Source organism: Pneumocystis jirovecii (genome assembly GCF_001477535.1).
Source record: "Pneumocystis jirovecii RU7 chromosome Unknown supercont1.11, whole genome shotgun sequence".
Taxonomy (NCBI): Eukaryota; Fungi; Ascomycota; class Pneumocystomycetes; order Pneumocystales; family Pneumocystaceae; genus Pneumocystis; species Pneumocystis jirovecii.
The window spans coordinates 168,682-182,899 of record NW_017264785.1 but is presented as its reverse complement, the minus strand read 5'-3'; the positions used below and the strand labels follow the sequence as shown (position 1 = coordinate 182,899).

Here is a 14,218-nt window from a genome sequence, read left to right as displayed (position 1 = left end):
TTGGAGCAGATATTTTGGAGCTTGGAGACTCTAAACGAGGCGGCAAAAGAGGCCCCACAGGCGCACAGGCCAGAAGAATGCGTGCGCCACTGATTGAGGCGCCAATAGCAGGGACAACATGTGGATTCTGTGAGGGATATAGCCGATCAGACTGTGAATCTGTGCCCCGGGCAGCATGTACTTTGCAGCCGCTGCCATCGCCGCCACGAGATGATGCAGCTGGAAATTTCAAGATGCAGACATGCCGACAAAGCTCCCATGCAGCATCTGGAGCCTCTGGCCCAGCAGGAGGCACTGGGCAGGAGCACCCGGAAATATGTGCAAAGCACATGCATGGGGTCCACGGAGTACCCTTGGTGCATGAGGCACAAGAATTAGATTTCCGAAAAACACCAGGTTTATACACGGGATCAGGTCAAGAAATATATACAGGAGAAGGGGGACCTATGGGGGTTTCTGATACATTTGAATATTTACATTGTTTGCCGACTCCAACAACATTGGGGTCGACACACTGGACATACCCGGAATATGGGTATGATAAGCTTGGAGGATGTTCAGGAATGCCTCTGCAGCAGATGATGTTTCAGGAATATCCGGGGTTTGTCCATGGATATAGAGAAGGAGGGATGGAAGGGCCAGGAGGGCCGGGGATGGGGAATAAAGAGTATGGATATATGGGATATAAAATGCCGGGAGAGATGTTTACACCGGGATTGATGCCTATGTATGAGGGGACAATGGGGGGGCCTGTAGGAGGGCCGATGATGATGCATGGGATGGGGGCAGCATGTGGATCCCCGTTTCATATGGGAACGGGATTGTATGGGGAGCCAACTCCGTATAGTCCGACGCTAAATAGCCCGCTGGAGATGCAGGGAATGGGAGAAATAGGGTATGAACATGGGATCCATCCTCAATTTAAGGAACACGGGGGAGATATGTGTTTTAACGGGATGATGGGAGATGGAAGTTATGGACCGGGACTGCATGGAGGGGCAGGAGGGCAAAGAAAGTGCTACAAGATGCATGGAGGGGGCCCGTTGGGCCACTCGGTGAAAAAACCGGGAGATTCGTTGGCAGTGAGGCGGGGGAAGCCGATAAGTTCATTGGTTAAGTCGTATGCACCATTGCCAGAGTCAACATTAAGGTACAGGACATGTTTGGATCAGTGCCAAGTCTCAACAGGGATGTAGATGCATTGTGGATGAGTATCTTTCGCTAAGTCCGTCGGAATTGCAGAAACACAAGTATACGGTGATGATTTATACGAGCAAAGTGGCACAAAAGAGTTATGGGACGGAAAAAAGGTATGTTTGTTCATTTGTTTGAAAACGGGCAAGAATCCCGCTTACACTGAGACACAAGGTATTTATGCCCGCCTCCTTACCTTCGACTTCTTGGGGCAAAATGGTTCGAAAGTTATTTGCAAGATGTGCATACCATAGAATCGATGTTTTCACGAACGGGTCAAAACGAGCATCCGTATTCAATTGATCTAGGCAGTCGGGGACTCGAAGCATTCATGGATATTCATGTTACATCGTTGCTTTTGGACGTGGAAGAGAGTTTCAGCGTTTCGTCAATGGACTGTTATTGCAGCGATGGATCTGTATTTAGACCGGGTCTTGGAAAGGCATTGCCCGTTTGGGGGAAAACACATCTTAGAACAATGTATATTTCCGATCGCAAGGAAAAAATACGTTCTACGTGTTTGAAAGTGCAATTACACAGGAAAAACAAGGAATCATTTAATTTCGCTCAATTCCAGTCTTCTCCCATATGTATCATATCGAAAGCACCTCAGAAAAAAACAAGTAGTAAGAATAACGACAGTATGGAACCCTTTATTTTCCCTTTTTGTTCGAATTTGCTTACTTGTGTTTGTACAGTGTTAATTTACCACGGAAGCATGATTGCTTTGTTTAACCGCTCGAAAGCACAAACCAACCGTATTCGGTTTCTTGGATCATCATCTGCGAATTCTGTCATAACGAATAACGTTTTATCAGGAACCAAAGGGAGTTATGATATAGAATTAAGTTCTCAAACGACCTATTTAACCGCAAATTCACAAGCATGGGAACCGTTTCAAATATGGGCTTTGGATTTATTTATTAGCCCGACTTATTCTACTGGGCCGAATCAATGTTCAAACTTGATTCGCTTTAATCAGGTGGTCGTTTTGCAGTGTTGTACGACAGGATTGTTAACCGCACCATTGATTATTCGTCGAGTTGACGGTCGAAATACCGTTATCAAAACACAAGAAATCATAAAAAATACCGACTATAAAACTTTAGTAGAAAGTAATGAACCGGTTAATTCATTACAAAAAGTAGCGTTCCAGATTTATACCGATGATTCCAATTTATTATCTGATATATACCTTACACACCAAGATGAAAGTATTATTATGCAACCTGCACGGCTTCTGGAAAGAGATGGGACAGGTTTGGGGTTTCCTGATTTTGATTCATCTTCCAGGATGCCCATTCAAAATTCTTTATGGGACATGTCTAATGCTAATTCACATCTTGATACCTTTTTCCCTCAAAAAGATTTATTGGATAATACCTATAATAGGCTATTTTCTTATCATGATTTTATACAGAAATATGGTCGACATAGAGCGGATGCTTTAAGTAATAGTATGCTTCCGGAAATTCAACACAAACACAGTCCTTTATACATAAATCCTATGTCTTGTCAGAATTCACCGATTGATAAAAATGGACAGGTTCCGATAGACGATCTCACCGAAAATACAGAGAATGTGTTAGAGAATGCAGTTTGGAATATTATAGGAATATGTAAGACATTTGCTGTTCATTAAATCCTTGCATCCCATTAACGTGTAAATATAGCGTCATCTGAATCATCTTTTTACATTTCTCCAAAATCCAAAGTTAACGCTGTTGGACTTGTTCCAGTCATTAAAGAAGTCAAATACCTTTCCGTAAATATTATCCAAATTATTGGTCAACATATCACTCAATCATATTCCATATGGATTAGTGGTAAGCCGTGTAGGATATTCCGATTTTCCGTATTTTTTGCAGATGATAATTCAAAGTTCGTTGATTTGCAATGTATTTTACACCCTCAAATTCAGCCGCAGAGCCCAAATTATATATTATTAGTTCGAAATGACGGTGTTATTTTTGATTCGGGAAAACATTTATAACCGATATAATTTTTGGAATAGATATCTTATTAATTATTTGTTTAATAATTCCTAATAGTCGACACACACATCTCAGTCATTAATACTCTGTTTTTAATAGGTTTGTATATTATTACGATTTTTAATTTATTATATATAATGAGATATATTATTTATAAAATCAACAATACTCGGGTATTTTATTTGTATTTTTATAAATTATTGTAGAATATATATTCTATTGATTATATAATTAAAGAAAGTCTTTAATAAAACAATTCTATCTTTTTTTCTACTTTTAATTCGTTTGATATTAAATGTTTCGAAATCCTAACTTCTAATGTATCAGTAAAAAAATCAATCCATTAAGAATTAAATGTCACTTTACGGGAAAATAAACTTCAATAATCCGTCTAAAAACAATGATATCAATAAAGGTTTCTTTAAATTTAAATAATGTCTTTTTTTCCTGATTTTATAAGGATCTATTGAACGAGAACCTATTACTTATACAGAACAACAAACTGAAGTTAAGAAAAGCACAATTACACAAGAAATAGATGAACATAGAAGAATGACATCAGCTGGTATTATTTTACGCTTTTTTACCGAATTTTAATCAATTAATGACTGAAAAAATAGCATTGCAATTTCAACCTATTCGTAGACCTCCACAAGCAAAAAAAAACATAAAAAAAACTATTTCTTCAACATCCTCATCTTCAGCTGTGTCCGTACAACCACATATTGTCCTTCAGAATGTCAGTAGTTTAGATTATTGGAGTCACAAAGATGAAGATATAAATGAAAGCTATGATGGAACAGAAAGTCGAAAAGCAGCAAAAAACCGTAAAAAAAAAAAAAAAATAAAAGATAATGAAGTAGAAATGATATTGTGGGATGATCCATATGATCCTTTTAAACCAAATGATTATGAAGAATACAAAATGAGTGATGAAGCAATTCAAGAAATGATTGATTGGAAAAATAAAAAAGAAGGAAAGACTAACGTAGACAATACAGAAAAATACAAAAATATAGGTACATCTTTTTTATTTTCGAAATTTGTTTTCAGACTTAGTAGAACGATTTGCTCCTCCCGCAAGTTATTCTCCACAACTTTCAAATACATTTCCAGAAGATGTTACTCCAATTAACAGTATACCTTCTATATCGTTAGATGAAACGGCAGAAGAAGCATATGCTCGGCGCGTTGCAATGTCACAAAACAGAGATATAGTAATAAATCAATCAAATTATTCTAGTGAACCTTCATATGAAAAAAATACATCTATTTTATCATTGCCATCTACTATAAAAAATACAAATGATCAGAATACTGAAAATTTAGTCAGTGAGGCAATGGATCAACCTATAGATACCTTTAATGATGAAGAGCATACACAAACTTTAATCAACAATATTACTATTACTCGAGAGCCCCAAATTTATAATACAAATACAGCTAATACAGAAGAAACTGATTTCAAAGAAAGCAACTATGAAAACTTAAAAAATTCTGAGTCATCAGAAGCTCAAAATAATTCTAATATGCCTGGTCAAAAGAAGTTTGCTGAAAGATTAATGAAAAAATATGGATGGGAGAAAGGCAAAGGCTTAGGTGCATCTAATGATGGAATTGTCAATCCTTTGGTTGTAAAACATTCAAAAGATCGCAAAGGCACAGGTTCAATAATAAATAAAAATCGTTCTTACGAAAAAACTGGAAAATTTGGAAAAATGAGCAAAGTAATTTTGTTAACGAATGTTTCCGAATTAGAAACTTTAGATGATGATTTATCGCAAGAAATAGGGGATGAGTGTAACAAAAGTGTAAGTATATCTTTGTATTTATCTAATATATTAAATTTCAAAGTATGGAAAAGTTGAACGATGTTTTGTATACAAAAATATTAACAGCTCTTTAACTAGCGATATTGTAAGAGTATTTGTTCTTTTTACTGATGCTATTAGTGCATTAAGGGTTAGTCAACGACACTTTGTATTTAATATTAATATATTAAGGCCGTCAATGCCCTCGATGGTAGATTATTTGGGGGTAAAGAAATTAATGTTAGATTTTATGATATAGATAAGTTTGAAAATGGTCAATACGACGCATAAATTTTTTTACAAATAATATTCAAATTTGTATATTAATAATTTTTGGTGATAATTATATTTTAGTATTTTTGAATATAAATAAATCATTAAGAAAAAAATTATTCTAAAACTTTGAAATAACTCAAAACCTAAAGTACTAAAAATAAATAATAATATCTACTCTTAAGGTTACAAAATAAACAGCATTTTATAGACAATATATTTATAAATTAAAATTATCTATATAATCTTATTTTTTAACCATCATTTCCCTAATTTCGTTATTAAAAACAGTTTATAAAAATGTTTAGTTGATATATTTCTTTTTTTTGTTTTATTACTGTAAAACCATGTTTTTTTATCAAACGTAAATCGATGAAAATGATATTTAAAATAAAAAACGAGTAAATAATGTTATTTTTTTTATCAAAAACACAAAAAAATACTTACAAACTAATATGTTTTTACTGCAATTTCTCTTTCTCAAAAAAACTCCAAAAAAATCCAAAAGAATGGCTTTGTCCAAAATGCCAAGCAAAAAATTATTTAGACAGCGTAAATTACCATAAATATAGTTAAATATGATTCTAACAGACTTTTCCTTAGAAAGGGAATATTATAGATGTACCTCATCATATTGTAAATATGAATAAAGATTCAAATATACGCTATAGTGTGCCATCATTGAAATCAATAGAAGAATCACCATTTTGTCAAACATGTATAAAAAATCATTCATTTATTGTCAATTCTCTAGCATCTTATCTTCCCTCCGAAGACCATCCGGATTACCATGTTTACTTATCAGCATTTCCATTATATCGGGCATTTTTGGAAGAACAATATCCCGTAGTATGTGATCTCTGTTCTTCTCGTGTACAAGAACATTTAGCAAAAAAGAATTATATTGCAAAATCCAATACTCTTGCAGGATGGCTTTTGAATAGTAAAAAAACGATTGATTCAAAACGTAGTTTACCTCAATCGTTTTTACGGATCCGTCTTTTTATTTGGGGTTTACGGGGCATAGGATGGTGGATAGTTACATGTTCTATGGTTGTGTATTATATTTTAGGTTATTTTCTAAGACTATGTTTTTTTTTTTAAACAACATAGGCACTTTTATTCCAAGTGTTTTTTTAAAAAGTCCATCTCAAACAACTTCGTTTTGGAATATAAAATTTCTTTCTCAATGTTTAACAATAGCTTTTCATAGGAAAAAATCTTTTAATAATTGTTTACTTTTTTATAAACTTTTTATTAGGAAATCAATAATCTGGGGTATTTTTGTTATTTTATGGGATTATACCTGGGTTTCGCAAATTTTGAAACCAGATCATCGTGTTTTTGGGAAGAATTATTATTATGTATTAATTATGTTTTACATATATTTCTAATTAAAATATAGATATGTCAAATATTTATTCATATTATTCGTGCTGCAGCTGAATTTATAGTCTCTGAACGAATATCAGATACTTCAATTTATTCAAAAATTAATATTGCTCTTTTTTTTATTTCTATGGCTGTAAGTTTTTTGTTATAATTGTATTTTTTTAATAGTTTAGCATTTGGCATTAACATTTAAATGTGTTTACCTTATTCCTCCTATATCGATTAGTTTATATGATTCAAATTCAAAAGATCTACCAATAGAAAATGAACAAAAGACAAATACTGAATTTAAAACAATGGAAAAAATATCTTGTACAGATAAACATGATAAAAATTTATCACCTTTAACTATTAATCATAATCCAAAAGGAGATCAATATGATACAGATTCTTGCGATGATTCTATGCAATTAGATCCACCTGAATCATTACCTCTTAGAATGGATTCAAAAGATATTCATATATATAATTCATCATTTAGTTTTCCTAAAGGAATAAGTTTACCAATGTCGCCATCTAGTGCATTTATTCATTCTAATATTCATCAATCGAATAAAAGTTTTAATTCTCAGAACTATTTCCTAAAATCAAAATCCAGTCTATTCAAAACTGATCAAAAAGAAAGTGATGATGAAATTGCGCCTCAGAGATTTTTTGCTCCAGAAGCAAGTTAAACATTCTAAAAGTACATTTATTAATATTTTTTTAGCAACCAACAGGATTAGAAACTATTTTCTCTCCTGCCTTAAGACTTGATGATGAACCATTAATTGTGCGTGCTTTAAGAATAGTTAAACATCGTAAATTACAATGGATAGAAATAATTTCATTATTTTGGACTCTCGAGATAATCATTATTAATATTTTAAATTTGGGAAGAATTTCATATTATTCTTCTTTCATAGGTTCATTTGGTATAACATTTAGTCTAGGAAGCAATTTCTGGTTTCTAAAGGTTTGTTATTTATTCATTTATTTATACTTAAATCATTTAGAGGGCATATATAAAATTAATTTTTATTGGAACAATAATTTCGTTTTTTTATTATCTTTTTATTTATATTAATCATTATAAAAATTTTGAAACATTTCTACAAACATCAAAGACATTCTTTTTGTGTAATGCTTTGATTACTGGGTTCTATTTTTGCTACAGTTTAAGAATATTATGGATTATGCACTCTTCTTGGAATCATATACCTTCAAAAACAAAGCAAAAATCAACACGGAAACATCAAAATAAAATATGGGGTAGTTATACTTATAACAAATAAAACATGATAATACATATAACTATAGATATAGTTTTTTTATATAGACTTTTATATAATTACAAAAAACATTTAATATGTATAATATTTAAAAGCCAAGAGCTTTTATAGCCATTTGAAGTGCACCCTCTTTTGTTTTATTTCCTCCAGTAAACCCACTTTCTAATAAGTAATTAAAAAATAACAAAAATTATATTTACCTTGCATGTACAAAAACACAATTGTCTATATTAGATTCTAAACAGAGCGCTTTATCTCTTAAACCTCTCCAATTTTCAGGTAAACCTAATATAATTAATTATTTCTTTATTATTTTAAAATACATACCTTTTCTACTTGTAAAACTCTCAGGTGCTATAGGAACAGCTTGAACCCTCCAATCTTTACCATCTGTATATATCACATATAAGATTTGACCACACGTATTAAATTCACTTTCAATTTGAAATAAATGTGACTATTTATTTAAATAAAAACATGTTTATCAATATTACAAACCTTCCATGGCAAAAACTGTTCAAAAACAACAATTCTTCCTTTAGAATCATATTCAAAACGTTTTTTAAAAGCATCAAGAACTAATTCACGAGCTACAATCCAAGCTTTTCCATAATAATCTAAATGATCTAAAAAAATAGCTCCAATAAACTCACTAGCCTTTAAAAATTTACTAAATAGAATATTATCATCAGTAGGCTGATTCCACCAACTATAAACAATCAGTATAAAAAAAATATTTAATTTTCTAACGGATTAAAGTTTGCAACTAAAGAAGACAATTCAAGCTGTGTTTTAAACAACGGTCTTACATCATATGGATATGCATTAATTCCATTATCATTAGCATCAATTGCTTCCAAAAATGACTAAAATTCATATATCATCAACGAGAAAAAATTTATAATTACCTCATACAATTTAACATAAAGAACATCAACATATGGATGATCTAAATCCAAATCTAATCTATAAGAAATAATCCGTTTTCCAAAATGCCTAAAATATTATTTTAAATATAAAATAATAAATAAATGTTAAAAACTTAAAAATTAATCCAGAACTACTAAGTTTAGTTCTAAAATTTTCTGAAAAAGTTTCATTAAAACATCTTTGATGATGATCAAAATATTTTACACCATCATACTTTCCATGAACATCGACAATAATATCACATGTTTCAAGTATTTCTGGATCCCGAGATCTTACAATTTCTACAATAATCAACATAAGCCATTAAAGCTGTTTAATAAAAACTCGAATCTTTAAACTCAGGAAGCAATCTTAACATATATACTGCAAGACAATCATCTGCATGAAACGTTCTGATAATTAATATAATCCATAGAATAAATCAAATCTTTGCAATACCCACTATGTGTTCCAATAGTTTTCACCGCCATTTTAATAACTTTTTCATAAAAAGTAGCAAAATAGACCCTTTTTATATTCAATGTTTAAAAGTAAAATACCAACTTTATAAAATTAGTAAAAATTAATCATTATTAAATCAAAAAAACCAAAAGGAAAACAAAAATATACTTATAAATAATAAGAACAAATTTTAATATATGTTTTCTTGTTAAATATTTGTTAATTTTCAAAAATTTAAAAACTTCATTTTTTGTACGTCTAATTATCAACTACAGATTTTCATGAAAATTTCAGATATCCATTATTCATAGAAATAAGAAAATAAACATACAAAAATATAAAATCCTTACAGGAATATCTATAAAGACAATATATATACATATATATAGCCATTAGTTCTTTTTCTCCTGAGTTTTAATACATTTTTTCATAAAAATGGGTTTTATTTATATCTACTTAAAAACACTTTTATCTACAATTTCTTTTGGACAAGTAAGCATTGAAAACTCATATTACAGATGCTTTTAAAAATACTAATTAATCCATAAGCTCATTTTAACTATTGCACTTGCCTTCGACTTGGGAGGACGAACATCAGGGCTGGTATAAAAACAAGCAAAAACGAGTAAATAATATTAATATTTAATTGAAGGCATACACATTATCACTAGAATTCCTTTATTTCTTTATCTGTTTACTTTCTATTATAACAAAACGTTCAAAAATGAGAATATTAGTACAAATTATCATGTTAAGTCAATTTTTGGTAGTACCTTCATTAATGATTTATTTTTTGGATACAATTTCAGAAAAATCACCACATTCTTGGTTTATTCGTTTTATAACTAATACATGGCTTGCATTTCTGACACGATCAACTCCTATTTTTACATTATTGGAAGGATTTACATCTTTACTTGTCATTCAAGCACTTGGACAATGTATCAAATGGCTTGTGAATAATTCTTCAGACTCATGGATGGTATAGCTATGAAAATTATTTGATTTGGTAGAATAATAAAAATAGATTATTCTTCTTTCTGCATCGGGAGGAATTCTTTCTGCATCTTTTTATTTTCTTTATCAGATATATACGACTCTTGTTGTGAGTATACAGAATGCGACGTTGATAGGTATTCTTTTAACATGTGCCGTATTCATTTCTACCTATGGGATTCATACTGGACGAGGAAATGTCGCAGAAGGATCGCTTTTAGTATGCATAGATACAAAATATTTAAATTATAATTAACATTTACAAATAGTTCGCATATTTGGTATATTCCATATATATGATATGTAGCAATCTTCAATCAACAGGTGATATATTAAGAGAAAGGAATATGACAAAAGAAGGGTTTATTCTTCCATTTCCTCCTATTATTATGGAAAGGTAGAATATTATTACAGAAAATTGTTCAAGAAATCTTATATTTGTAGTTATACAACAATTGTGTCTTCAATTGCATTTAAAATACCAAAAACACTATGGCGCATGTTATTTTTTTTAAGAGCAATTGCTTCTACTATCACACCAAGTATTGTTACATCACTTGTATATCGTCTAAGTGTCCTTTATGCAGCAACTCGTATTGTGCCAGCCATACGATGTGTTTCTCAGGGCGTGAAGCATGTTCCTTCTCTAGATGATGAAGAGCCTACTTCACGAATTATGGGTCTTTTAATATCATTCTCTCCTTGTATTTTAATTGCAGTATATACTCATTTGCTTTTACAACATTTTTCTCTTCATGGTCATGATGCACAAATATTTGGTATTCAAATGGGATCCGTACTACTTTGGCGTTGGTTAACAGCCTTTATGGTTGTTGGGCTTTATGCCATAGAAATATCTTTAGGGGATGAAACAGCAGGTGATATCTTAATATCGAATTGGAAAACGGAATAGAATATATTTCATATCTATTTTTCAGCATTCTTTAATCTAGCAATATTTGTTAATAACATCTATTGTCTAACTAACATAAAAAATTATTTTATGTCTCACAGGCTTAAATAAGTAAATTTCATATCTTTATTTCATATGAAAGTTATATATAGAAAAATCATACTTATTAAATGGACATATTTAAATCATACGTTAAATAATTCAATCTTAAATTTTATTAGGATTTTATGAAGAAAACATATTAAAAAACAAAAATTAAAAATGAGCATGGTAGAACAAAAAATACAAATTGGTATGTATCTTAATAAATATATATTAAAAGCGATGCAAAATATATTGTACGTAAAAGACGAGGTAAGATAGATATATAGAAAAAAACATACAAGTTCATATAAATGGAAAAAGATTATATAATAAATCAATGTCAAAGCACTAATGTAAAAACAAAACCTTATGCCACAATAACAATCCTTATTATGGACTATAAAAATCCTCATGTTTTTTACACAATTTATATAGTATTTTGGGTCAACATAAATTCTATACAAAAACATAAAATCAAATAGAATGCTTCCTGCATTTCCATTGTCATCTATTATGGCGTATATTTAAAATATCTTTAAAAAAGGCTTATAACGTAACAAACACATGTTAATAAAAAAGAACAAAATCCTTTATTAATATTCATCATAAAAATAGATCTCCATCAATAATAAACACATCCCAAGCGATCCTATTCATAACACATACAATTGTGTCATTAAGTACATTTAATGTCTTTCAAAATTAAGATCGCGGCTTCTCTTTCTTTTCTTTCCACAATGCCAGAAGAGATACACCCGATACTTTAACAATTTTAAACCGAACACCAGGAATATCACCTAAAACCATTTACTTGAAAAAATATATTTCTGCCAAATTACCTTTAGCTTTTCCTTTTCTCCCAAAACCCGCAATTAATACTTCATCATTCCTAAAGACTATATCAAACAATGCCGACACAAATATAGACAATATACTCATCCAGAAAATTCAAACACCCATCATTTGGGACAAATGCTGTTATTTTCTTCCCATTTTTTATCAACTGACAGCGTACGCACTTACGAATCGCTGAATTGGGTTGTTTAGCTTCAACACCAACTTTTTCAAGCACAATTCCTTTTGCATGAGAGCTCCCTTGAAATGGAGAGGATTTTAATAATGTTCCTAATAATCTTTCTTTGTATGTTTTATTTGCCCTGAAAAATCATCAAAATCTTACAAGAAAAAGCCAAAAAAAAGCCAAAAAAAGCCGAAAAAACAGGCAAAAAAAAACAGAAAAAGTCAAACAGGAACATACCATCGTTCTTCCCTTCTATACGTTCTCAACTTCCGTGCAGCATTCAGACCGCGCGGCTTTCCCATTTTTTTTTAAAAATTTGATTGTTCGACGTGACCGCTCTCTAAAGACATCTTTCAAATAAAAAACCAAAAACTAGCAAATAGATAGAAGAATATAGAAAACCACATCGCTGCATCTTATCTATTGTAAATAATGTTCCTCAGCAGTATTCTTGTAAAAATAGTAATATTTGACTCAGTGTATATCCACCAAGAAATATGTAAAAAATACCATTTCAGCACTGACTCTAAACCAATAAAAACGTAAATATGCTATTTAAGTATTTTCCTTACTAGAACAAACGCAGATTGTTTTTTGGTTTTTTATGCATTTCGTATAAAATATAAATTGAACAATTAGACTTTTTAAACAAGATTTTGCAATAAAATAAAACATACCCATGCTCTTTAGACGCATTCCACAGTGTTGTTAACATATACTTTTTGTTTCGGTATTTTTTGCACAATTAATACATAAAAACCCATTTATTCCTCAATATGTGCCTGTAAAACCTTCGATGGATCACGTTTTACCTTGATAATCATAGGCAACGCAGGATTCTGTGTATCTGGTGTGTATTGTGCACGTAAAACCTCTGTATCATGTTCTTGTTCTTTTTTCTTTATTTTTTCCCATTCTTCAGACAAATTTTGCCGCTGTTTATATATTTGCATACAAGACTCCTGTAAACACTGTGTCTGCTTCTTCAGACATGCAATTTCCTGCATTAAACGTATTGTTTTTTCCGTATATACTGGTATATTACGTATCTAGACATTTTACTAATATTGCTAATGCTCAAAATGCTTTACATTTGATATTACGTCTTGATATTGCGTAATCTGTGCAAAAACAGCCTCTTTTGAACGTATACATTCCATGATTTCAGCCTGTTTTTCACTAAAATATGTAAATAATAGACTTATATTAAATGCACTTACAGTATACTTTGAGTTCGTTTTTCAAGACGCCGTATTACATCCAAAACATATATTGTTAATGGCTCTTGACTTATACTATGTTCTGAAAGAGAATCCAGAGATGAACTCATCAATTGACTTTTAAACAGAGTTATATATATCCTTTTACAAGTATATCTATATCTTTATACCAACTATCTTAAATGTATATCATTTATACATCCTATGTATACCGATAAAGAATATAGAGAACATATTTTTAGGAAATGAAATAGTTATATGACAAATGAATAAGAAACATAAATATGTTTTTAAATATCCTATGTATTTCTAAATAAAAGTATACGATATATATTATAAAACATACAACTTAAACGGGTTTCTAATAAATACAAATATACAACATTATATCTTTTATTGATATTTAATACAGAGATTTTCCAGTAAGATATAAAATATAAATATCCCAGCTATTATACAGTATAGCTTTCAACATATGTATAAATATTATACTTATCTAGAAATATTATATAGATTCATATACAACTTTTTAAATATATTTTTGATATAAAAACCTTGATAATTTGTAATAGTTATTATAAAGTCTATATCCATAAAAATAGATAAATAAATTCCAGGGCGCTAAAAAGCGTGATAATAAATAATAACAAACCATGAATAAATCATAATCAATGATGC

The 14,218-nt window shown here is 30.5% G+C and overlaps 7 protein-coding genes across 7 annotated transcripts; 4 read left to right on the top strand and 3 right to left on the bottom strand.

Annotated features, from left to right (window-relative positions):
- Positions 1–77: 77 nt before the first annotated feature.
- T551_02527 (uncharacterized protein) lies at positions 78–3,187 on the top strand (the record flags this gene model as incomplete). The annotated part of the gene is made up of 5 exons (XM_018374790.1): positions 78–1,150; positions 1,197–1,310; positions 1,369–1,835; positions 1,893–2,813; positions 2,868–3,187. 5 exons carry the CDS (start codon positions 78–80, stop codon positions 3,185–3,187), a joined length of 2,895 nt encoding a protein of 964 aa, XP_018229012.1.
- Positions 3,188–3,542: 355 nt separating this feature from the next.
- T551_02526 (uncharacterized protein) lies at positions 3,543–5,290 on the top strand (the record flags this gene model as incomplete). The annotated part of the gene is made up of 6 exons (XM_018374789.1): positions 3,543–3,603; positions 3,649–3,753; positions 3,809–4,207; positions 4,242–4,999; positions 5,043–5,150; positions 5,192–5,290. The coding sequence occupies 6 exons, from the start codon at positions 3,543–3,545 to the stop codon at positions 5,288–5,290; spliced, it is 1,530 nt and encodes a 509-aa protein (XP_018229011.1).
- A 624-nt stretch (positions 5,291–5,914) lies between these two features.
- T551_02525 (uncharacterized protein) lies at positions 5,915–7,938 on the top strand (the record flags this gene model as incomplete). Its single annotated transcript, XM_018374788.1, has 6 exons — positions 5,915–6,344; positions 6,386–6,636; positions 6,678–6,797; positions 6,838–7,333; positions 7,384–7,619; positions 7,660–7,938. The coding sequence occupies 6 exons, from the start codon at positions 5,915–5,917 to the stop codon at positions 7,936–7,938; spliced, it is 1,812 nt and encodes a 603-aa protein (XP_018229010.1).
- Positions 7,939–8,023: 85 nt separating this feature from the next.
- Positions 8,024–9,335, bottom strand: T551_02524 (uncharacterized protein; the record flags this gene model as incomplete). Its single annotated transcript, XM_018374787.1, has 9 exons — positions 8,024–8,093; positions 8,136–8,220; positions 8,263–8,392; positions 8,434–8,644; positions 8,686–8,801; positions 8,844–8,931; positions 8,978–9,146; positions 9,190–9,257; positions 9,304–9,335. The coding sequence occupies 9 exons, from the start codon at positions 9,333–9,335 to the stop codon at positions 8,024–8,026; spliced, it is 969 nt and encodes a 322-aa protein (XP_018229009.1).
- A 406-nt stretch (positions 9,336–9,741) lies between these two features.
- T551_02523 (uncharacterized protein) lies at positions 9,742–11,215 on the top strand (the record flags this gene model as incomplete). The annotated part of the gene is made up of 6 exons (XM_018374786.1): positions 9,742–9,798; positions 9,856–9,909; positions 9,959–10,288; positions 10,334–10,522; positions 10,572–10,699; positions 10,747–11,215. The coding sequence occupies 6 exons, from the start codon at positions 9,742–9,744 to the stop codon at positions 11,213–11,215; spliced, it is 1,227 nt and encodes a 408-aa protein (XP_018229008.1).
- A 786-nt stretch (positions 11,216–12,001) lies between these two features.
- On the bottom strand, positions 12,002–12,622 carry T551_02522 (40S ribosomal protein S23-B; the record flags this gene model as incomplete). The annotated part of the gene is made up of 4 exons (XM_018374785.1): positions 12,002–12,096; positions 12,139–12,188; positions 12,235–12,456; positions 12,558–12,622. The coding sequence occupies 4 exons, from the start codon at positions 12,620–12,622 to the stop codon at positions 12,002–12,004; spliced, it is 432 nt and encodes a 143-aa protein (XP_018229007.1).
- A 462-nt stretch (positions 12,623–13,084) lies between these two features.
- On the bottom strand, positions 13,085–13,650 carry T551_02521 (uncharacterized protein; the record flags this gene model as incomplete). The annotated part of the gene is made up of 3 exons (XM_018374784.1): positions 13,085–13,369; positions 13,412–13,499; positions 13,541–13,650. 3 exons carry the CDS (start codon positions 13,648–13,650, stop codon positions 13,085–13,087), a joined length of 483 nt encoding a protein of 160 aa, XP_018229006.1.
- Positions 13,651–14,218: the final 568 nt, after the last annotated feature.